Source organism: Xenopus laevis, chromosome 8L (assembly GCF_017654675.1).
Source record: "Xenopus laevis strain J_2021 chromosome 8L, Xenopus_laevis_v10.1, whole genome shotgun sequence".
NCBI lineage: Eukaryota > Metazoa > Chordata > Amphibia > Anura > Pipidae > Xenopus > Xenopus laevis.
In genome coordinates this window covers 68,547,597-68,575,331 of record NC_054385.1, presented here as the reverse complement: position 1 = coordinate 68,575,331, position 27,735 = coordinate 68,547,597, and the positions used below count along the sequence as shown (strand labels likewise).

At 39.8% G+C, this 27,735-nt stretch overlaps 1 protein-coding gene across 4 annotated transcripts; it reads left to right on the top strand.

The window, feature by feature from the left end:
• The first annotated feature begins 982 nt into the window (after nucleotides 1–982).
• dhx34.L (DEAH-box helicase 34 L homeolog) lies at nucleotides 983–27,319 on the top strand. Of its 4 annotated transcripts, none has more exons than XM_018230204.2 (17): nucleotides 983–1,119; nucleotides 1,896–2,609; nucleotides 2,926–3,237; nucleotides 3,318–3,572; nucleotides 4,054–4,156; nucleotides 5,961–6,178; nucleotides 7,138–7,312; nucleotides 7,397–7,590; nucleotides 8,401–8,502; nucleotides 8,693–8,926; nucleotides 14,016–14,189; nucleotides 15,009–15,117; nucleotides 18,438–18,547; nucleotides 24,382–24,654; nucleotides 25,147–25,323; nucleotides 26,586–26,718; nucleotides 27,095–27,319. In XM_018230204.2, exons 2-17 carry the CDS (start codon nucleotides 1,920–1,922, stop codon nucleotides 27,232–27,234), a joined length of 3,399 nt encoding a protein of 1,132 aa, XP_018085693.1. In that variant the 5' UTR covers nucleotides 983–1,119; nucleotides 1,896–1,919; the 3' UTR covers nucleotides 27,235–27,319. The 4 variants fall into 4 exon arrangements, with proteins under 4 accessions (XP_018085693.1, XP_018085690.1, XP_018085689.1 ...); XM_018230201.2 differs by having other exon boundaries at nucleotides 997–1,150; XM_018230200.2 differs by lacking the exon at nucleotides 983–1,119 and adding an exon at nucleotides 1,154–1,221.
• The last annotated feature ends 416 nt before the right edge of the window (nucleotides 27,320–27,735 follow it).

Sequence of the window (27,735 nt, the reverse complement as noted above, 5' to 3'; positions counted from 1 at the left end):
CACTTCGCCCTCAAGGAAATCTGCCCCTTAGTCTCTTTCTTACCCTTGTTCATATGGCAGCTCTACCTCACTTATAGTTTGTATACCCTTCCCCCACAGTTAATACTGTATATAATAATTTGCCTTGCAAACCCTTTCTCCCCCATTTAATATTACTATACTCTCTTGCATTAGAGGGCTTGCTCATCTTTACATTAACTTTTAGTATGACGCAGAGAGATATATTGCAATTGTTTTTTATTTGTGGTTTTTGAGTTATTTCGCGTTTTATTCTGCATCTCTCCAGTTTGCAACTTCAGAAATCTGGTTTCTAGGGTCCAAATGAAGCCACACACGGCTCCATCTTTTTTGTATGAATACAAATTGATAATACACAAGAGCCATCAATGAACTTCTCTGACTTGTACTATCCTTATTAATATCCTTACAAGTGGTACAATTATATATCTGATCATTTATCCCATAAACATCAGCGGTTTTGTCCTATAACCCCATTGTTATTATTGCAGATTCCCTCCTCAGTTGTTCCTGTTTCAGTATGAATGCTATGGGGGTTACATTGGCTTCCAAGCTGGGGGGCTGCTGACACCCTTATAAGACTCACAGCAGTGTTTGACACAGGGGAAAGCCTTATGGTCAGTTCGGAAAAGGATTTACTCTATTACATACACGAATTCTGAGCCAATTTCCTGTCTCATAAGTTTCTGAACCAATTTCCTCTCCTAAATCAGCAGTGTTTTCCTATAGCAGTAACCAGTCTATACACCACGAGGTACTCCTACAAGCAGTCTTTATTACTAGTAAAACTGCGACAGTCCCTAGGTTGCTAAGATAAAACCCATAAGGGAGGTGTAAATAGAGCCTGGCTAAAAAAACAACTCATTGCATCCCTCCTATAATCGTCAGCACTCCAGCCCAACTTCCGGAAGTGACGTCTTCCTCTCTGCTACACGCTTCATGCCGCCCACTTTCTCTTTTTAACCAATCATCATTTTCATTGCTCCGCCCCCAGCCGTGCTTGGCCAGCTTGCGGTATCCCTGAGAAAAGCGAGTAGCTAACCAGACATCGACAATCGGTGCAGTACATGGTTACTCCAAGGATAGGTTACACGACAAGAGGTCAGGGCACGATCACGTGAGCATCCCTTAGGTATGCCTTGTTTTCTATTCTGATTTGAGTGTCCGAACTACGAAATGAGCTTACATTTAATAGAGCCATGTGTAATGTCTGTTCGGTGTATAATCGAGTAAAGTAGTAGCTGAGCTTCTCCACAGAAGAAAGGGCTTGTTCACCTTTGAGTTAACGTTTAGTATGATGCAGACACTGATATTCTGAGACAATTTGCAATTAGTTTCATTTTTTATTATTTAAGGTGTCTGAGTTAATTAGCTTTGTATTCAGCAGCGCTTCAATTTGCATTATAAACATCTGGTAGCTAGGATCGAATTTACCCTAGCAACCATGCATTGATTTGAATAAGAGACTGGAATAGGAGAGGACATTATTAGAAAGATGAGCAATAAAAAGTAGCAGTAATAAGAAGTATGAAGCCTTATAGAGCATTTGCTTTTTAGATGGGGTCAGCGACTCCCGTCTGAAAGCTGGAAAGAAGTTGCTTAGATTTGGCCATTCTATTACATACATAAAAGTTTATTTACAGGTGAACCAGCCCATTAATAATTAGTGGGATGCCCAATGAGAGTCTGTGGTGGAAATAACAAGGAGATTCCTTTATCTGGCATTAAGTTGTGGGGGTGGGTGTATATATTTTATTAGTATGTAGTGGCTGAGGGAAGGTAGGTGTCTCCATTGCCTCAGAGCAACATGTCATTTTTTTAAGAGACTGAATATCTGTAAATCATAAGCGTAAATAAGTATATCTTTATGCCTCCAGAACTCATTAGGAATCGATACTCAAATGAAAAGAACAGAAATGGAAAGAGACAGAGAAAGACAGCACTGGGACTGGGATTGCCCTCAGACTCGGCTACAGCTAGAAGAATTGTTTTTTAGTGAACAAGGCTACATCAAGACTAATTTTGAAGACCGCAAGGAGTTTTGGGTGTTTTTTGACCGCTTTCAAAGATTCCAGAAGATGCAGAAGAGAGATGGGAGAAGCAAAGAGAGGATAGATAAGGAAAAATGTAGCCAGAATTTAAAGGACCTGCCTAAAGAGTATGACCCAAGATATCGTATTAACCTTTCTATCATCCAGAGCAAGGATGTAGAGAAGTCTAGACGCAACCGGGAATATAGATCGAGAGATTGTAGAGCCATACCAAGGGAGAGGTTAGAGGAATTCAAGATGGCTGTTCTGCACTATTTTGATTTTACCCAGAAACAAAGCTTTGCAAAGCTTGTCAAGCTTCGCAAGGAGAGATCGAGCTTGCCCATCTTTCAGTACATGGATAAGATAATCAGTATGGTGCGTGAACATCAGGTGGTAGTGGTGGCTGGGGATACTGGATGTGGAAAGTCTACTCAAGTACCACAGTACCTTTTGGCAGCTGGTTTTGGACATATTGCTTGCACTCAGCCACGCCGTATTGCCTGTATTTCATTAGCCAAGCGAGTTGGATTTGAGAGCCTTAATCAGTATGGTTCAAAGGTAAGAGAGGAATAAGACTTTGTAAGGAAAGCTATCAATCTACAGGAACTAATAAGTGTGATTTAAATTATGTGTAAGCTAAATATTTAAAATGGTTAAACGATCTTTGCATTCAGTGACTAAAGTTGTCTAATTTCAGTCAAATGGTTAGGATCAAGACACATTTTGAAGCAAATTGACTTTGTTAGTGACATACTGAATGATTGGTCTTGTCAAAGTTACCTACATTGTATGTAAGTTCTGCATATGTATGAGCAAAGTGACACAATGAGATATCTTTGTGTTGGGTGGTTTTTAACTTCATGTTAACGTTTAGGTTGGGTACCAAATCCGATTTGAGAGCAGCCGATCACCTGCTACAAAAATTGTGTTCCTAACTGAGGGCCTCTTGCTACGTCATATCCAAAGGGACTCCACGCTTCCTCAATATCAGGTCATTATTGTGGATGAAGTTCACGAGAGGCACCTTCATAGCGACTTTCTGCTCGGTGTCCTACGTCAGCTACTTGTTCTGCGTTCAGACCTCAAGGTCATACTTATGTCTGCCACCATCAACATCAAACTTTTCTCTGGATACTTTGACCAGGCACCGGTACTGCAGGTTCCTGGCAGACTCTTTCCAATCCAGGTAACGGTTTAATGTAATTGTATTTAAATGCACTGTCCTACTGACTGGGCAGACTAATTATATGGTTCTTTTCGACTCAGGTAATATACAAACCAATCCCCCAGGAGGAGGCAATGTCTAAATCAGAGAAGCTGGATCCTCGGCCATACCTCCAAGTGCTGCAGGCCATTGACCACAAATACCCACTAGATGAGCGTGGTGATCTGTTAATATTCTTAAGTGGAGTGACTGAAATCAGCAGTGTTCTAGAAGCAGTGCAGGTGTATGCCACTCACACTCAGCGCTGGATTGTGCTCCCATTACACAGCACACTAGCAATTGCAGATCAGGACAAGGTAGGCAGTCTTCCACTTTGTTTCAACTTCAATCTGTATATATTTAAATTTCTTGATTATATATCCAAATATTGTTGTTTTATTTCTGACGATTTTGTCGAGAATGATAGGGCCGCCTGAAAGATGCTTTAAATAATACACCCAGTAGCAGGGACAACGAATAGTTCAGCAGAAACCTACCATAAAACAGAGAGAGCAAGATGCAGTGGAATTTATAATTATTAATGTTTGAATGGGAGGAAAATACTTGAGTTTTTGCACTCCCAAAATGCGTTTGTTTATTACCTAAGCAGAGCAAAATAAAGATACATGATTTTAATACAGATGATGCTGCTGACTGTCATGTTTTTGATCAGTATTTATAATGAAGCTTTTAGTAAAAATAATGCATGGACAATACAATTCTGTGTTAAAATACTAGTTTTCCAGTAAATCGAGAGCATAGTGGCAAACTGTGTTTCTTTTTTTCCCCAATGCCCAGGTCTTTGACTTGGCTCCTCCAGGTGTCAGAAAATGTATTATCTCCACTAACATTGCTGAGACATCGGTCACAATTGATGGAGTAAGATTTGTTCTTGATTCCGGTGAGCATTTTAGTTTTTTTCCCATAACCCCACTGTGAATTGTAATATTTCAAATTTTGTAATATAGAGATTCAGTTTCTGCAGAACAGCAACTCCTACTTCAATTCTAAAAGAAATGTGCCAAATATATAGTCTTACGATTATTTAAAATCTTCAGTGGTGTTGGGGGATTACATAATGTTGAGTAAATAGAATGAGCTCCACTATCAAGTGCATGCTACATTTATTTTCATTTGTAAGTGGATTGAACCCAATGTTTGATCTTACTGTGGCTTTTTAACTGATTATAACAAACAGGCAACCATTGTAAGGATATTTGGATATATTAAATTCTCTTTGCACCAAAGGTATAAGTTAAAGGGATACTGTCATGGGAAAAAAATTTTTTTTCAAAACACATCAGTTAATAGTGCTGCTCCAGCAGAAGTCTGCACTGAAATCCATTTCTCAAAAGAGCAAACAGATTTTTTTATATTCAATTTTGAAATCTGACATGGGGCTAGACATTTTGTCAATTTCCCAGCTGCCCCTGGTCATGTGACTTGTGCCTGCACTTCAGGAGAGAAATGCTTTCTGGCAGGCTGCTGTTTTTCCTTCTCAATGTAACTGAATGTGTCTCAGTGGGACATGGGTTTTTACTATTGAGTACTGTTCTCAGATCTACCAGGCAGCTGTTATCTTGTGTTAGGGAGCTGTTATCTGGTTACCTTCCCATTGTTCTTTTGTTTGGCTGCTGGGGGGGAAAAGGGAGGGGTGATATCACTCCAACTTGCAGTACAGCAATAAAGAGTGATTGAACTTTATCAGAGCACAAGTCACATGACTTGGGGCAGCTGGAAAATTGACAATATGTCTAGCCCCATGTCAGATTTCAAAATAGAATATAAAAAAATCTGTTTGCTCTTTTGAGAAATGGATTTCAGTGCAGAATTCTGCTGGAGCAGCACTATTAACTGATTCATTTTGAAAAAAATGTTTTTTCCCATGACAGTATCCCTTTAAGTTAACCCAGTTTGTTTTAAAGGAAAACTAAAGCTTAACTTAAGAAGAAGGGCAGAAATGTTGCATATTTTGTTCCGGGCTTCTGTACCAACTTGAGCAACAACAGCCATTTAGCAGTAAAGATCTGTGCCTACAAAGATGCCTCAGTAGTTCTCCATCTTTTTTTCTGCTGATTCACTGCACGTCTGTATTGCTGTCACTTTCTGAGCTTAGGGAAAGACACACAAGATACTGAATATATATGATATAAATTTTGCAATATAAGGCTGAAACGGATTAGTAAATAATTATTGGCATGTGGCAGCTTAGAGACCATCACAATTTGCACCAGAATGTAATAATCTGCCCTGTAGCATCAGTTTATATACTGGCAGACCTTTCCTGCTTGATAATGTTTGACAACCCCTAAGCTTAGCTTCTCAACTTCTTCTCAGCTACACGGACCATGTGTGTGTTGACTAATAGAATCCTAGATGGGGAAACTGCTATGAGGCTTGGATCATTACTACTTTAGCAATGCTGAACCTCTAGGCTGTTCAATAAAGTCAGTATATAAAATATGGCATTTCTAGCCATATTAATTTTTATGGTTTAGTTCTCTGTGAAAAGCACAAATACACACAATATTGCTTCCAAAGGTCTAGCATTGTATTTATACTTTCAAATGAAATACATTTGTTAAAGGTGATACTGGACACAAAGTAAGTCATCAACTCGGATGATTAGACAGCAATGAATTTGGAAGATGTAATTTTAGTGTAACAGATTTTTATATGTTGGGGTAAGCTGCTTTTTATTTTAGGTAAGGTGAAGGAGATGAGTTTTGACCCCAAAGCAAAGATGCAGCGTCTGCAGGAGTTCTGGATCAGCCGTGCAAGTGCAGAGCAAAGGAAAGGCAGAGCGGGAAGGACAGGGCCAGGGGTGTGTTATCGACTCTATGCAGAGTCAGATTATGATGCTTTTTCTCCATACCCTGTCCCAGAAATCCAGCGAGTGGCACTGGATTCCTTGGTTCTTCAGGTATGATGATATCATGATATGACATATACTTTAAATAAAACCGTTTTAACTTTTTTTACTTTTTTATTTGAAATGTTGAGTACATATTTCATCTGTGTACAACATTGTGTTTATATCTAATGCCTTATTTCAGTGTATGGGGGATTAGTGCATAATTACCTGTTCCTATGTGTTGATAATTGCCATAAAATATTACTTTACTTGCTACTGTAAGGGGAGACTACTATGGGGGGTTATTTATTAAAGGTCGAGTTGTGTTTTCTTGAAAAATTTGAATTTTTCGCTGGAAAAAAACCCTCAAATTTATGATGCCCCGAAGCTGCTAAAAGCCAGAATCCAAAAATACTCCAGCTAAAACCTGTTAATGTCATATAGAAAGTCAATGGCAGAGGTCCCTTAACCATTTCAAGATGTTTTTGAGTTTTTTATGCTGGTTTGTGCTCAAAAAATCGATAAATTCAAGGTATTCGAAGATTTTAAACCTGATAAATTCAAGGATTTTTAGCCTATAAACTTGATAAATGTGAGGTATTAGAGTTTTTTGCCCCAATTGCATTCAATCAGTTTTTTACTTTCAGGTTTTTTCATAAATAAACAAACATCCAAGCTGTGAGTTTATTCAAGGTAGAAAAAAAACTCTCAAACCTCATATCTTGATATATAACCCCATAGGTGTGTGATTTTGCCACATTAGACAACCATTACTTCTTATATAAGGTAGCAGTTATATTAGAATAGCTAAAAATAGTGAAACATTTCTATCTTTCCTGTAAATTAATTAGCAGAAACTGAATTACTATTAATTTTGGGTCTTTGCGACAACTAAGTATGCTAATACAAGAGGAGAGATGCGGATAAATTATATTACCACTGATGCATTTGGATGAAGTAATTGGGATAAGACCAGCATTTGTGGTTTGTCAGTAAAAAAAAACTTTCAATATCTCTAATACTAACAGATGAAGAGCATGGGCCTAGGTAATCCTCGACAATTCCCCTTTATTGAGCAGCCCCCAATGTCCAGCACTGAGACAGCTATTTTCTACTTGCGAGACCAAGGGGCACTAGACATAAACGAGGAACTAACGCCTATTGGGACACTGCTTGCCAAACTGCCTGTTGATGTTGTCATAGGTAAGCAGAATTTGATGTTTTTTTTAATTGTGGTTTAAGATCCATTAATATTTGTTAACATGTATGTTCACACGTCTTCTGCAGGAAAAATGCTGATCTTAGGCTCACTTTTCAGTCTAGTGGAACCAGTTCTGACCATTGCTTCTGCCTTAAGTGTGCAGTCTCCCATTCTGCGAAACTCAACAAGCAACCCAGAGTGGGGCACTGCCAGAAAGCCCCTGGAGAGTGAGCATGGGGACCCCTTTACACTGCTTAATATTTTCAACGAGTGGGTCCAGGTACAAAAGATTCATTAAGTGTTTTATGCTGTTCATGAATCACTATGTGTGGATTAAATGTAACAAAATCTTGATTTGCTTCTTCTGTTGTACATACCTAGCTGTGTACCCCAGTATGTTTAGGTTTAGTAAATGCTGTATTAAAATATCCAGAAAACTCTGGCCGTCTGCCATAGAGTCCATTTTAAGTAAAAAAGTGATTTAATGTTTCTATGTAGTAATAAAACACTACCTTATACTTGATGGTAACCAAGCTACAAGAATCCATTTGGTGACAAAACAGTGATACTGTCAATATTTAATGTTTAAATGTTTTCTCCAAGGCTTTAGCTATGGTGACCCAAATTATGGAAACATACCTTAGCCAGAAAACATCAGACCCCAAACATTCCAGATAACAGATCCTGTGCCTGTACTGTTTTAACTTATATTTAATTAGAAATGTGGGTGCTCAGGGCAGCAAGTAAGGTCTCCCCAATATGGAAAACAATTTAAATAAAGAATATTCTAATCATTTGAAATCCTTGACAAATTTGAAAACTACCATCTATCTGTTACTAAGAAATATAATAATTTGTCATTTGAAATTACCGCGTGTGCTTCACTGTTGGTGGCAGTCAAAGAATCTTCCCTGCCTTAACGTAGAAGTAGCTAAAGAGCAGGTACCTTTACTCTCTTTGCTGTAAAGCCAAATTTGGGTAATATTTTAGTATATTTCAGTATATTAGACAGGAAATTTAGAGCAGTGAAACTGGCAGTTAGAAATGTCATTGTAAATGTGACCTGTTCCTGTGTTGTATTTTAATTTAGGTTAAGGCAAGTCGGAGCAGTAATTCTAGGAAGTGGTGTCGACGCCGGGGACTAGAAGAACAAAGGTTATATGAAATGGCAAACCTCCGTCGCCAGTTCAAGGTTGGTATCATGAAGTGTAGAAAAATGTGATGAAACTGTTGGAAGAAACACTAGGTTAATGACACCATTATTTGTAATGTTTCTGACCTCTGCTTTGTTTCAGTGCTATATTCCCACTAATATTCTTACTGTTATAAATAGTATTTTCTGAGAAACTCAACATTTTCCTCTGCCACTGATCCTTTCTCAGGAACTTTTGAAGGACCACGGGCTGGTGGAAGAGAATGAAGGTCACAGAGGAGATCGGAACAGTCGCCAGCGACAGCATAGAGAACGCAAGGAGCTACACCAACTCAAAAGACAGCATGAACGGGTGGATAAAAGAAAACGTAAAATGTTAAAGCTACCGGATGAGTGTGCTGGGTCCTCTAGTGATGGAGAAGAACAGGCTCACACTGATAGAAAAGACAGCATAGATATTCAGGTAATAATCACATTGTCATAGAACTATTTTGCAATAGAAAGGGTTGTTGTAGATTTTGATACTGTTGGGTCATCCAAATTGTAAATGAAGCATGAGAGACTATCCCATAGAATATATTAAGCACACTGCTTTGATATTTGTACTATATTTATTAATAGGAGGAGTATTTTAGGTGCTTATTGCTAAGCAAGAAGCAGAAAGCCTACCATCTGGCATAAAAAAACCTCTTAAGTTTCTCTATATTTATTATTGATGTGAATGGTTTAAATACAATTAAAGGGGTTGTTTACCTTTAAATTAACTTATAGTATGATGTAGCAAGTCATATTCTGAGACAATTTGCAGTTGGTTTTAACTTTTTATCATTTACGTTTTTTTGAGTTATTCAGCTTTTATTCAGCAGCTCTCCAAATTAGCCTAGAAACCACACATTGATTTGAAAAATAGACAGCAATATGAATAGGAGAGGGTCTGAATAGAAAGATGAATAATGAAAAGTACCAATAACAATACATTTGTAGCCTTACAGAGCATTTATTTTATACATGAGGTCAGTGAACCCCCTTTTTGAAAGCTGGAAAGAGTCAGAAGAAGAAGGCAAATAATAAAGAAAACTATAAGAAAGAAATAATAAAGACCAATTGAAAAGTTGCTTAAAATTGGTTATTCTATAACATATGAAAAGTTAACGTAAAGTTGAACCACCCCTTGATTCAAGCCTAGTGGTAAGCAGAGCAGTAGCAATTTAGTTCCATGTGATGGCAGCAGTGTGCCAGGCTTAGCAATGATCTCAGCCGTGTTGTAAATGTGAAAAGTGTAAATGAGTGCTCTGCATATATATACTGTATATTGTTTATAAATGTACTTGGCTTCACTTTTGCCAATTGTACAATGTAAAATTTCATACAAAATTATATTGTCTTACTTGCATTATTGCAATAAATGAATATTGCCCCAGTTATAGTATTTATAGTAATTTTTCATAATCTAAGTATGGAGGAACCATGACCTTATGCTGTTGGATATGTTGATAACATGCTCATTGGGGGGGGGGGTAACTAGCCGTTTTCTTGTCATTGTGTACTGACTGCCATGGCATCTGCCTGTCAGTCCACACTGATGTCAGAGCAGTAGAGAGAAGATCAACGGTTTCTTCTCTGGTGTAAATGTGTCATTATTAGGCAAGTTAGGCAACCCTAATTGATTATAATCACTAACCTCTGATCCTAGGCCAATGCTCCTCTGAAAAACCGAAAAACACACAAATAAAGTTGCCTCTGCTACCATAGTGCCCCACATACTAAACACTTTTACGATGCTTTGAATAAAATTTAAAGGATTTGTACTAGGGATGCACCAAATCCACTATTTGGGATTCGGCTGAATCCTTCTGCAATTTCTGTGCATCCCTAATTTGTACTAGTGTATTTGGATTCATTACACATTTATATGTTAAAGGAGAATTCAACCCATAACATAAAAAAATCCCCTACCCTGCGTAGACCCCCCTCCCTAGCCCAGATGCAGATTCTGTCCAGCAGAGTTCGCGGCAGCCATCTTTTTTTCTCCGATAAACTTCTGAAGCAGACTGGCATTTTCAGCGCATTCGCCCTTGGAGTAATATTCCGGTCCCAAACAACTGCGCATGTGTCGAAAGTCACGAAAATGTCCAAAAGACTTTTAGCGCATGCGCAGTTATTCGGGACTGGAACATTACTTTAACTGCACATGCGCCGAAACGCCACGCTGCTTCCGAAGTTTAACGAAGAAAGGAAGATGGTTGTCGTGAACTCCGAGGACAGAATCTGCACCGAGGGGTAAGTAAAAACTTACGGGCATTTGCCCTGGGGGGCAGCTAGACTACGGGGTTGGAGGGAGGGGGGTCTACGTAGTGTGGGGAGGTAGGGGTTTTTTATGTTACGGTTGAATTCTCCTTTAAATGTGATACATGTGATACTTAAGGTGGCCATACAGGGGCAGATTAAAGCTGCTGATATCGGTCCTTTAGACCCATTTGTCAGTTTATCTGCCCATGTGTGGGGGCTCCCAACGGGTTCTCCCGATCGATATCAGGCCAAAAATCGGCCAGATATCGACCAGTCAAGTTTGATTTTTTTTTTTGTGCGATCCAGGACCTCATTGGCTAGTTGATGCGGTCCTGTGACCCGTCGGAGCCCATTCGTAGTATTGTATTCTGATCATTCGACCCCAGGGCCGAACTTTCGGATTAATCCGATATTGCCCAGCCGTTAGTGGGCATATCGGGTTAAGATCCGCTCGGTTGACGGCCTTGCCAAATGAGCGAATCTTATAGTGTTTGGCTCACTGGTAATTGGACAGTCCATTTCCATTTATGTTATGTGTTTAATATAATTTAATTTGCATTTAATCTAATTTGTTAAAACACTCTTATTTAATAGGCACTTCTCACTTGGCTAATAGCACCTACTGGGATTAGTATGCAATGCAGAAATATTGGGATGTATGCTGACAAAATCACATGATGGGAGGTTTTGGTGTCCAATGGGATTATACCTTAGTAGCCAATTTTGTTATACATAAGTGCATATGCTGAAAGGGGTTATTATTTGACATAGAGTACCTGCCGTCTGGGCCTATCACAGGCTAACTCAAAACTTCATCATCATTTACAGGTATGGGACCTGTTATCCAGCACGTTTGGGACCTGAGGTTTTCTGGATAAGGGGTTTTCCCATAATTTGGATCTCCATACTTAAAGTCTGCTAAAAATCATTTAAACATTAAATAATTCCAATGGTATTGCCTTGCCTCCAAAAAAGGATAATTTATGTCTTTGTTAGACTCAAGTACAAGGTACTGTTTTATCATTACAGAGAACAAAATTTTTTTTTTTAAAAAAATGTTAATTATTTGCCTAAAATGGAGTCTATGGTAGATGGCCTTTCCATAATTCGGAGCTTTCAGGATAATGGATCCTATATCTGTATTTTTATAGTGGCAGCAAGTTACACAGTGCTTTACATGTACAATTTACAACCTTTAGTAAAGTCTGAAATGTATGTAGGCAGTTACTGCATCTAGATTATGTAGATAGAAAAAGTTCAGAAAAATTAGTCCTTATTTTTAAACTAAGAGTGACTAAGAGAGCCATTCGCATATTATTCCTTAGGGGCACTTAATCATAGGCAATTCCTGTGATTAAGTGCTTGAGAAATGCGTAAGGCTTTCTTAGTGAGATTAAATTACTTCATGTAATGACTATTTCATCTGCACTTTTTGTATCTGTGTAATCCAGATTCAGTGCCTGCACACGTCAATTTCTACTACCTGTGCTGTAAGGTTTGAGGCAAGAGAGTTTGGGCCCACATGTGACATTTGATGAGCTATCTACATTTAAATTACTAGTATCCCATAGTAACACATGGAAAGTCTGAAATCATCAATGAGCTATAGGAGTTGGTAGTTTCCAGTTATAATACAGGTATAGGACCTGTTATAAACAATGCCCAAGACTTGTGGCTTTCTGTAAATTGGATAGTCTACTAAAAAATAATTTAAACATTAGGGGGCACATTTACTAAAGGTCAAAGTGAATTTTCGAATTAAAAAACTTCAAATTTCTAAGTATTTTTTGGGTACTTCGACCATCAAATAGGCCAAATTCGACTTTGATTCGAATTGAAAATACTTCTAATATTCGACCGTCTCTTTAAAAAACGTCAACTTCGCCACTTTAAACCTGCTGAATTGCTATTTAAGCCTATGGGGACCTCCTGGAACCTATAGCCAAAATTTGGCTAAGTTTTAAAAAGTTGAAGTACCGTTTATACTCGAGTATAAGCCGACCCGAATATAAGCAGAGGTACCTAATTTTACCTACGAAAACTGGGAAAACTTATTGACTCGAGTATAAGCCTAGACACAACTACAGCCCTGTCTCCCAGCAGCGCACTTTCCGCCAAAGCGACCCCCCAGCGATCAACCGGATTGTCCCACTGTCCCACTACCATGTGCAGAGGGTGCTGTGTGATATTGCCATCACTGTTAATCTTTTGTATAACCAACAGAGGGCGCTGTGTGATATTGCCATCACTGTTAATCTTTCGTATAACCAACAGAGGGCGCTGTGTGATATTGCCATCACTGTTAATCCTTCATATAACCAACAGAGGGCGCTGTGTGATATTGCAGTCACTGTTATTCTTTCATATAACCAACAGAGGGCGCACTGTTATTCTTTCATATAACCAACAGATATCGCTGTGTGATATGGCAGTCACTGTTATTCTTTAGTATAACCAACAGAGGGCGCTGTGTGATATTGCCATCACTGTTAATCCTTCATATAACCAACAGAGGGCGCTGTGTGATATTGCAGTCACTGTTATTCTTTCATATAACCAACAGATGGCGCTGTGTGATATGGCAGTCACTGTTATTCTTTCATATAACCAACAGATGGCGCACTGTTATTCTTTCATATAACCAACAGAGGGCGCTGAGTGATATTGCAGTCTCTCCCCAAGAGATATAGGAATGATTAAAAGTGACTGCAATCTCAGCTACTGCCCGCTGACTTGAGTATAAGCCGAGGTAGACTTTTTCAGCACATTTTGGATGCTGAAAAACTCGGCTTATACTCGAGTATATACGGTATATATTTTTTTTAAATCGATTGATTAAATCGTTCGTTTCGAACAATTTCAACAAACGGTCGAAACGATTTTACTTCGACCGAAAACGGCCAAAAAAATTCAAAAAGAAAAGTTCGACTTTAGCATTTGGCTAATTTGATGGTTGAATTTCAAAGTTTTTTAACTTCGAAATTTGACCCTTGATAAATCTGCCCCTAAATATTTCCACTGGAATTGTGTTGCCTCCAATAAGGATTCATTATATCTTAGTTTTGATCAAGTACAAGTTGCTGTTTAATTATTACAGAGAAAAAGTAAATAATTTTTAAAAATGTAACGTAATTCATAACTTTCTGTATAATGGGTCCTTTACCTATATATCAACATTTGTTACGTGAATGGAGGAATATAGTAAAACTAAGAACAGTTCATCTGTGTGTCTCTTTTTGATGTAAAAAATGCTTTTTGTTCAGGATGTAAAATTCAAGTTAAGGCACAATGTGGATGAATTGCGTGCCTCTTCTAGTACGGGTCAAGACCTCTCCAGCCAGGAGTTATCATTATTGAAGCTGATTGTGTGCCATGGTTTGTACCCACAACTAGGGGTGCCTGATAGCTTCAACAGTTGTCGCAAGGACTCTGACCAGGTAAGTATCATTACAGTATCATTACTTCTGTACCAGCCCAAAGCAACCACAGCCCTTTAGCAGAGAAGATCTGTGTCTCTGAAGATGCCCCAGTAGCTCCCCATCTTCTTTTCTGCTGATTCATTGCACATGCTCTGTGGTGCTGTCACTTACTGAGCCTAGGGACCAACTCAAGATATACAGTACACATATAATATTGATTTCACAATATAAGGCTAATTAATACAGATCATTACTACATGTCAACACAGAAACCAGTGCAACTAGCATGAGAATTTAATAATCAGCCCTGTAGCATCAGATTATATTACAGGCCAACCTCATTTTCTGCTTGATAATTTGAGACAACCCCTAAGCTTAGCTTCTCACCAGCTGCTCAGAGCCCATTGAGCATGTGAGTGTTGCAGACACTTTCCAAGATGGTGACCCCCTGTGACAAGTTTGAAATCCTTGATCATTGATGCTATTGAGAAGCTTAAACTTTAGGCTGGTACAATAAGTTCATTATATGAAATATGGAGTTTTTAGACCTTTTCATTTTTAGGTTTTAGTTCTCCTTTAAGTACTATAATCTTAAAAATAAAATGTTTGCCACAGTTTTATGTATAATTTATCCCTTTGTGGTTTTTTTCTACAATATAAAATGTACAGCTCTGTGTATCCTTGTTCAAATATACGCCTAAGTTGACCATGGATGCCCTGACATTTGAAGATGACTTTGTTCTCGGAAAAAATCCACATTCATTAGGCTGCTATGTTCATGCCTGCAAATTAACCTGCTGAAATCTATTAAACACTCATCATCCTGTCTCTGCTTAGGTTTTCCATACAAAGAATAAACAGGGAGTCGTTCTGCACCCAACTTGTATCTTCTCCAGCACTCCTGAGCTACTGCAGGTGAACAGCGTAGAGGAATCTGCTGGGAACGGTAATAGCATCATGTGTAATTAACACAAATATATGGCCGATACTGCTGAGCACATATATTTATTTATTGTACATATTTGTGGTAAATACAGCTAACCTTTTGTACTATGATTTGTTACAGAAAGTACTAGGTAATAAATAACTGTGTAATGACTGACAGGACTGCAGAATGCATGAAAGAGCAGCTTTTGGGTTATGCTACAGGTGCAACTATTCTGAGTGGCTTAATAGTGTTGAGAGTATGGCACCAATAGCTAAATGGCTTTATTTACATTTGATACTCCCCAACTGTTTAAATGTGAGACGTGAATGTATGATCAGAGGAACAGCAACTATGTATGAATTTGTTATATCCTGCACTGTACTGAAAATAAGCAAACATTTTGTGCAAAGTCTTTTGATTTGGTTGGGATTTTTGGATTTATATTTTGCCCTCAAATGGCATCCAGGGAAAAGATCATTTTAAATCAATGGATCAACGAACAAAAATATAGTACTACCAAAAACTGAGAACATTGGTACATCACATAAATATAGTGGCACTAACTACTTTACTTACATACTTAAATGCACCACTATAGAATTTGTAGCTAGGCTGCAAATGTCCCAAGGTGACAACTTTAGATATCTCTGGTTTACCGCATTATATATGTATTCCATGCATAATTTTATATAATCATAAAGCAATATGACTCAACAAACATTTGCGGTGGCCCAAGTGCTGCTTGAGAAGATTCAAAAGAGTCTGCTTTCCATGTAACCACTGCACAAATAAAATATTCTGCATAAAATATTCAGTTTGATTTAAACATGCTTGAAAACATTTGTTTTGAATTGACCGTGGAGGCCTGCTTATCAACAGTCCCATTTTAGTGGTTTTAGGGGTTTTAGAATCCATGAATAAACTCACTTTCTCTAAATCACGAATGCCAATGGAATTTATTAAAATATACAAATATAAAAAGTAGAAAAGAAAACAAAAACCGCTGAACAATACACTAAGAAATACAAATACCTACAAAACCTCTAAAAATGGTCCAACAAGATCAGCACAGCTCCCATTGACTTCTATAGGACATTGTATACTTTTACTTGGTGACATTTTGTATTACAGTTTTTACACTAAATCCATCTTGAATTTTTAGAGTTTTAAATAAATATAGAAAAACCACAAATTTTTAGAGATTGGTAAAAAAAAATAGAAATTTGATTGTTCATAAATAGACCCCAACATTACTAAATTTATTTGGGTTGAAAAAAAGGTAGTCCAAGTCCACGCTCAACCCCTCCATACAGCCCCCAATACATATATACAGATAATTATACATATATCAATACACTCACTCAAACAGTGCACTGTTTGATTCCTGATGAAGGTCCCTGTGGGGGACCGAAACGTTGAGCAAAAAAAACCTTTTGAAGATTGATTCAGCAAGTTGCTTGCTTTGACATTGCTTATATATATATCTGGTAACATTGCTTATATATATATATATATCTGGTAACAAAGCAGCCGCACTCTAATCCGGATTTGAAGTATAAGCATGGGTGCAGGCCCAAAATATATTAATACTTAATCAATAGGATAGAGCCGCACTCCAAAAGGTTTTGTGAATCAAATTGTATTTATTAGCATCGATGTCCAACGTTTCCGCCCCTCTTGGATCCTTGAAAAAGGCCCCAAGAGGGGCCGAAACGTTGGACACCGATGCTAATAGATACAATTTGATTCACAAAACCTTTTGGAGTGCGGCTCTATCCTATATATATATATATATATATATATATATATATATATATATATATATATATATATATATATATATATATATATATATATATATATATATATATATATATATATATATATATATATATATAAGCTGGCCAACTACGTCAAAGTCATCCCATATCTGGCCAGTCCTATGCTCAATTTTCATCTGATTCATTAAGAATTCTATTACTTCATTATGCATTTTACAGAGGGACTAAGTTTTACCTGCAACTTACTAGCTGCTTTCAAAGTAAAACTCCCCGGACTGACCAGATATCGGATGACTTTGACGTAGTTGGCCAGCTTAAATATATTGCAATATATGGACAAACAATCCCTGTTTTGTTTAAAGGGTAAGGCATTTTTCAGTAGTAGTATGCGCAAAATGTCTCTGTCTTAAATATAATGATAATGGGTTGAATGCAGAGGATCCCTTGTAGTTGACTATATGTATTTTGTGGTCACAGCCTCATTGCACCCCCGCCTAATGGTTTTAAAAAATAGTGGTGAGCACAACTTTCCCTTGTTTGTTATAGTTATACAGGAGCAGTGACCAGCTCCATGTTGTAACTCCCACCCTTCCCAGCTATAGTCAGGTGATCCCACTGGTGTCTAATAAAAGGGCAGCTGAGTTTTACTTTGAAAGCAGCTAGTAAGTTGCAGGTAAAACTTAGTCCCTTTGTAAAATGCATAATGTAATATAATTCTTAATGAATAAGATGAAAATTGAGTGTAGGACTGGCCAGATATGGGATGACTTTGACGTAGTTGGCCAGCTTAAATATATTGCAATATATGGACAAACAATCCCTGTTTTGTTTAAAGGGTAAGGCATTTTTTAGTAGCAGTATGCACAAAATGCCTCTGTCTTAAATATATTGATAATGGGTTGAGTGCAGAGGTGTGTGTGTGTGTGTGTGTGTGTGTGTGTGTGTGTGCGTGCGTGCGTGCGTGCGTGCGTGCGCGCGCACGGGATGTTTGTGCATCAAAATTAAGGTGTATTCAGATTTGCATGAATAGCCATATATATTGCTATTCATGCAAATATGAATACACCTTAATTTTGGTGCACAAACATTCCAGTGTTGCTGGTCTTTTTTTGATATATAACCAATACGGAATTATTGATTCCAGGACGAGCACTCCCTTGCATTTTTATTATACACACATTTTAAATAAGTAAAAAATGTGTGTAATAAAAACACTATCACAAAGGGAGTGCTGGTCCTGGAATCAAAAATTCCATAATTGTTATATGCAAGATTTGGCTGTGCATGAAATGCCGTTTTCAATTATAGAAGTGCCACCTCTTTTATTATGTTTGTTATTTTTAGATGATTCTGCTTAGACCAATCCGTAAAAAGGCTGCCAATAGCTTTAAAATAGTTACTAAACTAAAAAGATTATCAATATATGTTTTGCTGAGCATACTGAGAAAATGAAGTGAATGTGAACCAGATATAAAAACAAGGCATGTTTGCACCTGCACTTAAAGGGCTATAGTTCACTTTATAAGATATTCACTGTGAATTATTTTCACCCATTAGATTCTGAAAACAAAGGTCAGAGCAGCAGACACCAGATTGTGGCATTTGTCTCTCTGCTGGAGACAAACAAACCTTACTTGGTAAATTGTGTGAGATTGTTAGCTCTCCAGGTAAGTGACCTGGGTTTAAGGTTTATTTCATATTTTAAGAACAAAGCTAATGCAAAATGCCTGATGCCTATGTCTTTAAGGGGACTTTTGGGAATGCCACCCACAGCTGCTCCTGCTTGTTGTGCAAAAGAGTTTTATCAGAGCAGGATAGAAATAGAAAGTGATAACCTTGTAGGTATAAATGCAATTGTACAGCCTGACACTGCTCGCCTGATAAGTGATGTTCATTATTATTTTAATGCTGGAAATTAATAATGATTGAGCACAAAGGTGCATGGAGGAGTGAGACAGTCCTCAGTCTTCATTGCTTGTACTTCAGTGCTTTATTGCATTAGATTATTCTGATGTAAAGGCAACAATCTCATTAAATTTTCTCCTACCTGATGTTAATTATCCATTGTGTGGAACTCATCACACCCATGACAAGGTTGGGATCATCTGAATCACGTTTTAGATCAGGCATGGGGGTTTTAGCTTAACAATACATGTAGAGCTTTAAAATCTGCTTTGGTTCATCTGCTCTTAAGCCAGAATTGATTTTTTTTATAGAAGAGCCTTAGCAAATATCTGATATTGCCTGAATATTCCATTAATATCCATGGGCTTTGAGTCTTATTGAACATCTCAGATTCGCCTGATCTGGGGATTTTAGTTACCAGGGATACAAACTCCTTTTGTTGTAAACATAAGTGTGTCCAGTTGTTCAGATGGAATCCATTCTGATTATAAAATGCATCATAATTGAGATAATCTAGCTCTGCATATTTATCGGCTACAGGTGGGATTTTTTTTACTTCTCTTTTATAATGTAATAATATAATGTAAGCTGTACTGTTGAAACTTTGTTTTCCCCTCTGCTTTTCAATTTGATGACAGACAGTGTTGGACCCTGGAATGTTTTAGAAACAGCTGTACAATAAAGGTATAGGATCTGTTATACAGAAACCAAATATACGGAGAGCTCAGGAATAAAGGAAGACCATCTCCTATAGATTCCATTTGAAGCAAAAAATTATCATTTTTAAACATAATTTCCCTTTTATCTGTATTAATAAAACAGTACCCTTTACTTCGTCTTTTCTAAGCTGCATGAATCTATATTGGTGGCAAAACAAACCCTTTTGGGTTTATTTGATATTTAAATGATTTTTAGTGACCTTAAAGGTATGGTGACCAAAATAGCAGAAAACCCCAGGTCTCAAGCACTCTGGATTAGTCCTAAATATACCATATATCTGCCACCAAACTGGATGTGAGGGAGAACTGCCTCTACCTTGTTACATTAAAGCTGACTTTTACTGTACAATCAGCCATGGTGCCACATTTATTTTTTCTAGTTCCAGTAAAGGGTCATATCTCTCTCCTCATAGCCAAATAACTGCACAGTTATAAAGTCTGTAGTTACAAGGTCTTTTTTATCAAAAGTAAACTGGATTTTCAAACCTATGTATATTCTGACTGATATTTAGGAACACATTCCGATAACACTGAAATCCGTGTGGCATTTGTGATGTTGTTGTTACAAACTTTTATCATGCCTTATGATGATAGTCTGTTGTGGTCTGCATAGATCCAGCAGGAAGTCAGCAGTGAAGAGTAAATAGTACAGCCTGATTTTATGTTTTCCTTTATTTTACACAGTTTTTCTCCTTGCTTGTCTGCTTGGGGGACACAGGAACAATGGGTATAGCTAACACCACTAGGAGGCAGGACACAACAAAAAAGAACAAACTAATCCCTCCTCCTCCTGCTATACCCCAGCTCCCAGGTGGAGCCAGACCAGTTTTAGTTGTGTCCAAAGGAGGTTAGGAGATAGTCTCATAGCAGGAGTTTTATTTTACCGGCACCTCCTTGCATCCGGTTTTCGCCTCAGCATGGGTGGCTAGAGCTATGCAGTCCTGGTCGGATGCTCTATGCCAAGCCTTTTCCTCTGGGGTTCCTCGCGAGGAACTCTCCGAACTTGCTACTCAGATCAAGGAGGCTAGCAACTATCTCTGCGAAGCATCCCTTGATGCAGCTCAGGTGATATGCTGATCAACTGCTCTTGCGGTGGCTGCCCGACGCTCTCTTTGGATGAAGATTTGGTCTGCAGACTTTTCATCCAAGAAGTCCCTGACCTCCATTCCATTCAAGGGCAAGCTCCTTTTCGGTCCTGATCTGGACAAGATCAGCCAGGCTACGGGAGTCAAAAGTACTCTTTTGCCCCAGCCTAAAGCCCACCCTTCCTTTCGCAAGGGAAAGATTTTTCGTGGCCCCCAGAGCAAGACCTCCAGGTCTTCCCCCCCCCAGACATTCTTCCAACAGCAGAGGACGTTTTGGAAATAAGGCCAGATCGTCATGACAGTTTTGTAAACCCTCTTCTAAGCCAGCCAACAAGACATCTTCTGCTTATTGACCGTAGGGGGAAGACTGCAGCATTTTCGCATGGACCACCCTGACTCCGGACTCCTGGGTACACGAGGTGAATTCTCTCCCCCCCCCCGCCTCACCGCTTCTTCATGTCCAGGCTTCCCCAAGATCCGCCCAAAGCTCAAGCACTCATGGAAACCATTGACAACCTCCTACGGTTGGACGTCATTGTGCTGGTTCCACCAGGAGAGAAATTCAAGGAACCTTTTTGTAGTTCCCAAAAAGGACGGTTCTGCCCGCCCAATCCTTGAGCTCAATGTATTCATCCGGCCGAGGAAGTTAAAGATGGAGTCTCTCCATTCCGTTACTGCGGCGATGTCCCCAGGCCAATTTCTCGATTCAAAACCAGCACTTCCAATTCACATTCCTTCCATTTGGACCTACCTCGGCCCCTCAAGTTTTCACCAAGATCATGTCAGTTGCCACGGCACTGATCCGGACTTCGGGTGTGTCCATTACTCCTTACTTCGACGATCTCCTCATCAAGGCTCCGACCTTCCTGGCAGCCCAACAGGCACTCCATCTGACCATGGACAGGTTGCAGGAGCTGTGCTGGTACATCAACCGCGACAAGTCTTCCCTGACACCATCAATTGATGGTATACTTGGGGATGCTCTTCGATACAAAGACACAGACAGTGTCTCTCCCTCAAGACAAGGTTCTTCATCTACGTTCCTTAGTGCTGTTGCTTCTCTCGAAACCGAAACACATGGCCAAATTCTGCATGAAGGTCCTGGGCGTCATGGTGTCGACCATAGAAGCAGTCCCCTTCGTGCAATTCCATCTCCGGGAACTTCAATGGAACATTCTCTCAGCTTGGAAGCGCAGATCCCTTCTTCAGGAGATTCGCCTATCGCACAGGACCAAAGCGTCCCTTCACTGGTAGACTCTTTTCAGTCACTTGACCAAGGACAGACCACTCAGGGACCTTCGGTGGCGACTCCTCACCACAGATGCCAGCTTGGGGACTGGGGAGCAGTCCTGGAGGGACACTAAGCACAGGGTCTCTGGTACCCAGTGGAGCAACGTCTCCACATAAATCTTCTGGAGATTCGGGCCATTAGTTTAGCATTTGTCCCACTGGCAGCCTCAACTAGCGGGTCAGGCGATAAGAATCCAGTCTGACAACGCCACATCAGTAGCATATGTGAATCATCAAGGCGGCACAAGAAGCAGAAGCGCGCTAAACGAGATCGGACTCATCTTTCGCTGGGCGGAGACTCACCAGGCACATCTATCCGCGATTTACATCCCAGGACTTCTCAATTGGGAGGCGGACTTTCTAAGCAGACAGTCCCTAGACCCAGGCGAGTGGTCTCTAAAGGACGACAATTTTCTACAACTCACCCAGAGATGGGGAACTCCAGAAGTCGACCTCATGGCATCCCGCCACAACCGCAAGGTGCCTCTTTTCTTCGCGCGGATCCTCTGGCACTAGCAGCGGGCGCCCTAAGGGCTCCCTGGGACTTTCAACTCGCCTACGCCTTTCCCCCTCTGCCTCTTCTTCCCAGAACGATGAAGAAGTTGCAGAGGGAGCACACTACTCTCATCCTCATCGCTCCCAACTGGCTTTGGCGCTCCTGGTTCTCGGACCTAGTAAACCAATCCGTAGACGAGCCATGGCCCCTTCCGGTCATCCCAGATCTTCTTTATCAGGGACCAATTCTACATCCATGCCCAGCCAACCTCCGATTGACGGCGTGGCTATTGAGACTGCGATCCTGCAGAAAAAGGAGTTTTCGGACGATGTGATCCTCACCATGAGAGCGGCTCGTAAGCCTGTCTCTGCCAAGACCTACCACCGGTTCTGGTCTACCTACCACCAGTGGTGCCTGGTTCACGGAGCGGATCTCCTTCGCTTCTCCATCGCCGACATCAAGGTCTTCCTGCAGGAGGGGCTTTTCATGGGGCTCTCCTTGGGTTCACTAAGAGTAGCCTTGCTGCAAGGAGTGGCCCATGTTAGGCCCACCGTTCCGTCCTGGGACCTTTCTCTGGTGCTCCGATCCCTTCAACGGCCCCCGTTCGAGCCCCTGTCCTCCATTTCTCTCATGGCTCACATGGAAGACTGTTTTCCTCATGGCCATCGCATCGACTCGAAGGGTATCGGAGATGTCTGCCCTTTCCTGCAGATCTCCTTTCCTCATTTTATACCAGGACAGGATGGTTCTCCGCACCATTCCTTCCTTTCTTCCTAAGGTGGTTTCATCCTTCCACCTCAACCAAGAGATCATCATTCCCACCTTTTGTCCTTCTCCTTCCAATCCTAAGGAAGTGGCCCTCCATTCGCTAGATCCGGTTCGGGCCCTCAAATACTACCTTCATCGAGTCAAACTCCTTGTTTCTCATTCCCTCTGGGCCACGCCAAGGTCTTCCTGCCACCAAGGTGACCATATCCCGTTGGATTAAGCAGGCTATCCAAAGGGCCTACACAGCTCAGGGATTAAGCCCCCCAGCTAGACTCAGGGCTCATTCCACAAGAGGAATGAGTACGTCCTGGGCTTTCCGGAACCAGGCCTCAGCTGAACAGTTGTGCAAGGCTGCCACATGGACTTCCATCCACTTCCAAATTCTACCACTTTGATACCTTTGCGGCCACAGGGGGCTGTCATCTTGTAACTTTGTTAAACATCTTTGCCTGACCCTGACCCTGCACATGCTCAGTGTGGTCTGGGCTGCTTAGGGATTGGCATAAACAAAGCTGCTTGAGTTCTGCATGGCTAGGAAGTAAGGTGGGGGCTCCCCCTGCTGTTCATAAATATTATTGTTTCCCTGCTCAGCAGTTAGGGACCATCTGACAATTCCTATCCACAGCAGTAAATGAAGGGAGAATTTCAACGCATTCAGTCAGGTTTCTTATAAAAACGGTACATATTTTTTAATTAAAGTATATTGGAGATAGGTTTCTTTTTCATTAAAGAAAGTAAAAATGGGATTTTATTTTTTTGCCTTTCCTTGTCCTTTAATATACATATTGAATATTATACAACAATAAATGTAATGAAGAATGTGCTGCGCAGTGTTTTACTAACCTGATAGTGATCCCCCATAGCTAATGGTGGCCATATATGTTACAATTACCATCTTTCCCACGACCATTGGTTGTGGGAAAGATTGTTCCTATTCTCTAGTAACGCTAGAGTTGAATTGCCAGATATGCAGGTAGAAACAAAATAATTCTCTCTCTATCTGATGATTCAGTGTTTACATTTTCCAATGTTGGGCGCCTTCAAATGCGCCAGATAAAAAATTGCCATCCTGTCCATTCAGTGAGACAACCAATATCCAAGGCTTTTGCTGATATCTTTCGCCTTGTCTCATACCATATACAAAAAATGTTTTTTTTTATCACCACGGTGTAATTGATGAGTGTAGGGGAACGTCTTACTGAGAAACAGCAGAATAATATTTTTATTGTCTCCAATAGGGCTTTCTACTCTTGGCCCGATCCATTGACACCAGTGCAGACTGTTGCCGTCTTGTGTGTGATAACTGGATGGAGATGAACGTGGACAATCCTGAAAGTGCTTTGTGTCTGATCACAGAAGCAGTTCAGTTGAGGGTGGCCTTAGAGAAACTCCTCAAATCTAGGCTGGAAAAGCCTTCTAGAAGAAAGGACTGCGCAGAAGACGATTCTAGGACAGCAAGGCGAGAGGCAGAGCGATTAGGCAGACGCTTGGTGGATTACGTGAGGCCAGAGGTACAACCTCTCATTCATGCAATTCCTCTAGTGCTATTAACTGCAGTTTGTACTGCTTTGCATTTATGTTGAAATGGAAGAATACCTAAATATAACCCATTCAATTTATGTTTCACATGGAAGTGCTCAAAGCTGATTCAATCACCCTAGCATTTAAATGCCAACTTAAGTTGTATATCAGCAGAACAAAAATGTTAAATCAAAAGTAATTAAAAGTCAACACTTGCAGTTATCCTTCTTCCCTCAATTATTCCTGCAATAATCAGGTGATGAGAGCATGTTCGGAAGATGCATAGATGTCTGTGTGTATGTCTGGTATTTCCCCTCCTCCATTTTGTTTATTTTTTTTGTTACCCTCAGAGTGTTAAATGGGGCAGATAATACTGTGAAACACTCTTGTATACAAGGTGTGATCTACAAGTTGGATATTATCATTTTTTTCCATGACTTTTTCTATATAGATATTAGCTCTTTTAACTCTCTTGTTTTCAGGTGATTTACAGTATGCGGAGGTTAGCTGCCCTAGAGGCTCAGAACCTGTATGTGGGACCTCAAGCTCTCGGTTCTGAATCAAGTCTTCCTGGGGTGTTCAGTGGCGTGGACATGAAACCAGATCTTGTAAAAGGAGGATACAGTGTGACGAGTTTCCTTACATATAACTGCCTTGCGGTATGTTGTAGAAGAAAGGTTTTCTTGTATAGACTAAAGCAGGCCAACTACCTTCGCTTACTTGCTCTCACATGTACTTGCTTACTTGCCTCTGATGCTCAGACAAACTCTGACTCTCTATCATTGATTCCTGTTACTAAGCCAGTAAAGGGGAAAATACGGTACAAGGCTAATGTGAGACCACAAAGAAATGGCATCCATTTCTGGAAATCATAAAATTCTACTCTATATAAGAAGTGTTTCAAATGGGGCGTTAGTCACTATGATAAGTACAGCAAACAAAGTCAAAGCCATATTGTGATTGTTGTGGTTGTGACTACTTATTGCAAGGCATATATCCCAGAAGAAGCAGGCTTTTTTGACATTTCTTACACACACACACATGGCCACACACACTTTTTCTCCACTGAAATTATTAGCACATAATGGGGGAGATTTACTAAAGGGCAAAGTGTCCGTCTCTAGCAAAAATTCGGCAGAAATCTCATCAGCAGGGACATTGCCAATTTACTAACAGGTTTAGACGACAATTCATTAGAGAAAGAGACCGTCGCTAGCTCAGTTTCACACCCTACCGACATTTTCAATCAGTCGAACAATCATTACTCCGCAAATTCACTAAACTACGTATTTTACAGAACGTTACCTCTTTCACAAGAGTTTCCTTCGCCACCTTAGACCAGCGAATTGATAAGGTGAAGCGTCATCATATCTTGTATGCTGAAAAGTTGTAACAAACACTGGCGTCTTTTCATTTTTTAAAGTGGGATTGCCTTCAAATGCCACATTTGTTTTAGGGTGGGCTCATGTCTAGGGCATTAGAGGATCTTGTTTGTATTTATTTTGCTTCCTTGGACATGTGTAATAATAAGTGGCCACTTCAAGCATTTTAACCAACATCTCTAATAAAGACATATATACAACCTATATGTACCCGCCCTATTTATATTGACCTAAGCATAAGAGTATTAACGAATTTTCACTAGGCAGAATTGAACGCTAGCAAAAGATCGCTAATAAATGGTCACGCTGATGAAGTGACGCTAGTGAAACTTTGCCAGCATTCGGCTGCTGAGACGCAACTTCGCATTTTAGTGAATTAGTGTAGTGGTAACATGTATGACTGGCGAAGTGGCGGGAAGTGTGGCGGGCGTTTGCCCCAATGTGTGTGGTAGATGTTTGGTACAACCACTCCACCAGTATCTCCTATGTTCTCTTATATTTGCTATTTTTGCATAACAAAGACAGTATGTTTCTTGCAGAGCGAGACTGATTTCTACAGTGATTGTCTGCGTTCCTTCTGGACCTGCCCACGTTGTGGTCTTTATATGCCTTTTACTCCAATAGAAAGAATGAGCCATCAGAACAGCTGCATGGCAGAGGAGACATCAGAAGGTATGATTGGCCATGGAAGATTGCCTTTTTCTCCGAATACAGGAAATGCATAATGATAAAAGAGCAGTAACAGTCAAAATTAAATTGCTCCTATATTAAAAACATTTTACTTTTGTGGAAATGGAGGTCATGTAGTAAAATGTGTAAAGTCTGCTCCAGATATAACACATTCATAGCAACCAAAATACTTGCTTTCAAACAGTAGGTTACTACATTCACCTTAACCTTAACTCCCACAGGTATTGTGAAAGGGGGAGGCATACTTTGCATAAATCACAGCATCTGTTTTTAGCTTAGTGCTGTGTCCTCTGTAATAGACTTATCACTATGACTCCCACCACTCAACAAGCTTTATAACATTTATTTTCCCCAACAGGGCCTGGGGAACAGGACAACAAGACAACTTCAGTGACCTCTTTGCACAGAAACTATCATTGCGACATATGCCAGAAAGACTTGATGTTGACGCCAACCGAGATCCTCAAACACAAAAGACAGCATCTTAATAGTTCATGAAATGCAAATGCATTCATAGGCCTGTTGTGTATTTGTTAATATTTGCTCTGTTAATGACATATTAAAATTCTTACTTTTTAGTGTATATATATGTTGATCTCTAGTAGATGGGGTGGTTCACCTTTATGTTAACTTTTAGTATGTTAAAGAATGTCTCATTCTAAGCAACTTTTCAGTTGGTCCTTGTTATTTATTTTTTTTATAGTTTTTGAATTACTTGCTATGTTCTTCTAACTCAACTCTTTCTAGTTTTCAAATGGGGGGAGGGGGGTCACTTATAATCCAGTGTTCTGTATTTCCAGCCTGAGTAGAAGGATGCTTGGGGGTGTGGGTCTTACAATATTCACATCTGATGCTCTAAATGCACATCCTTGTGAAGCTCAGACTAGATGTGCTCTGCAGTATATATAAGGATCAGGCCCTGGTGAACTGAATGTGTTTGGTATATAAACAATATAACTGCATACAGTTAAAGGGATTTAGCATTAGTAGATACACACA

What these genes read in the sequence shown, in the direction of transcription:
- dhx34.L (XM_018230200.2), top strand. Translation starts at nt 1,195, where the DNA reads ATGAGCTTACATTTAATAGAGCCATGT. An exon ending in TTAATCAGTATGGTTCAAAG is followed by an intron (nt 2,610 to 2,925) that starts GTAAGAGAGGAA and finishes GTTAACGTTTAG; the next exon opens with GTTGGGTACCAAATCCGATT. An exon ending in AGAGGAATCTGCTGGGAACG is followed by an intron (nt 15,118 to 18,437) that starts GTAATAGCATCA and finishes TTCACCCATTAG; the next exon opens with ATTCTGAAAACAAAGGTCAG.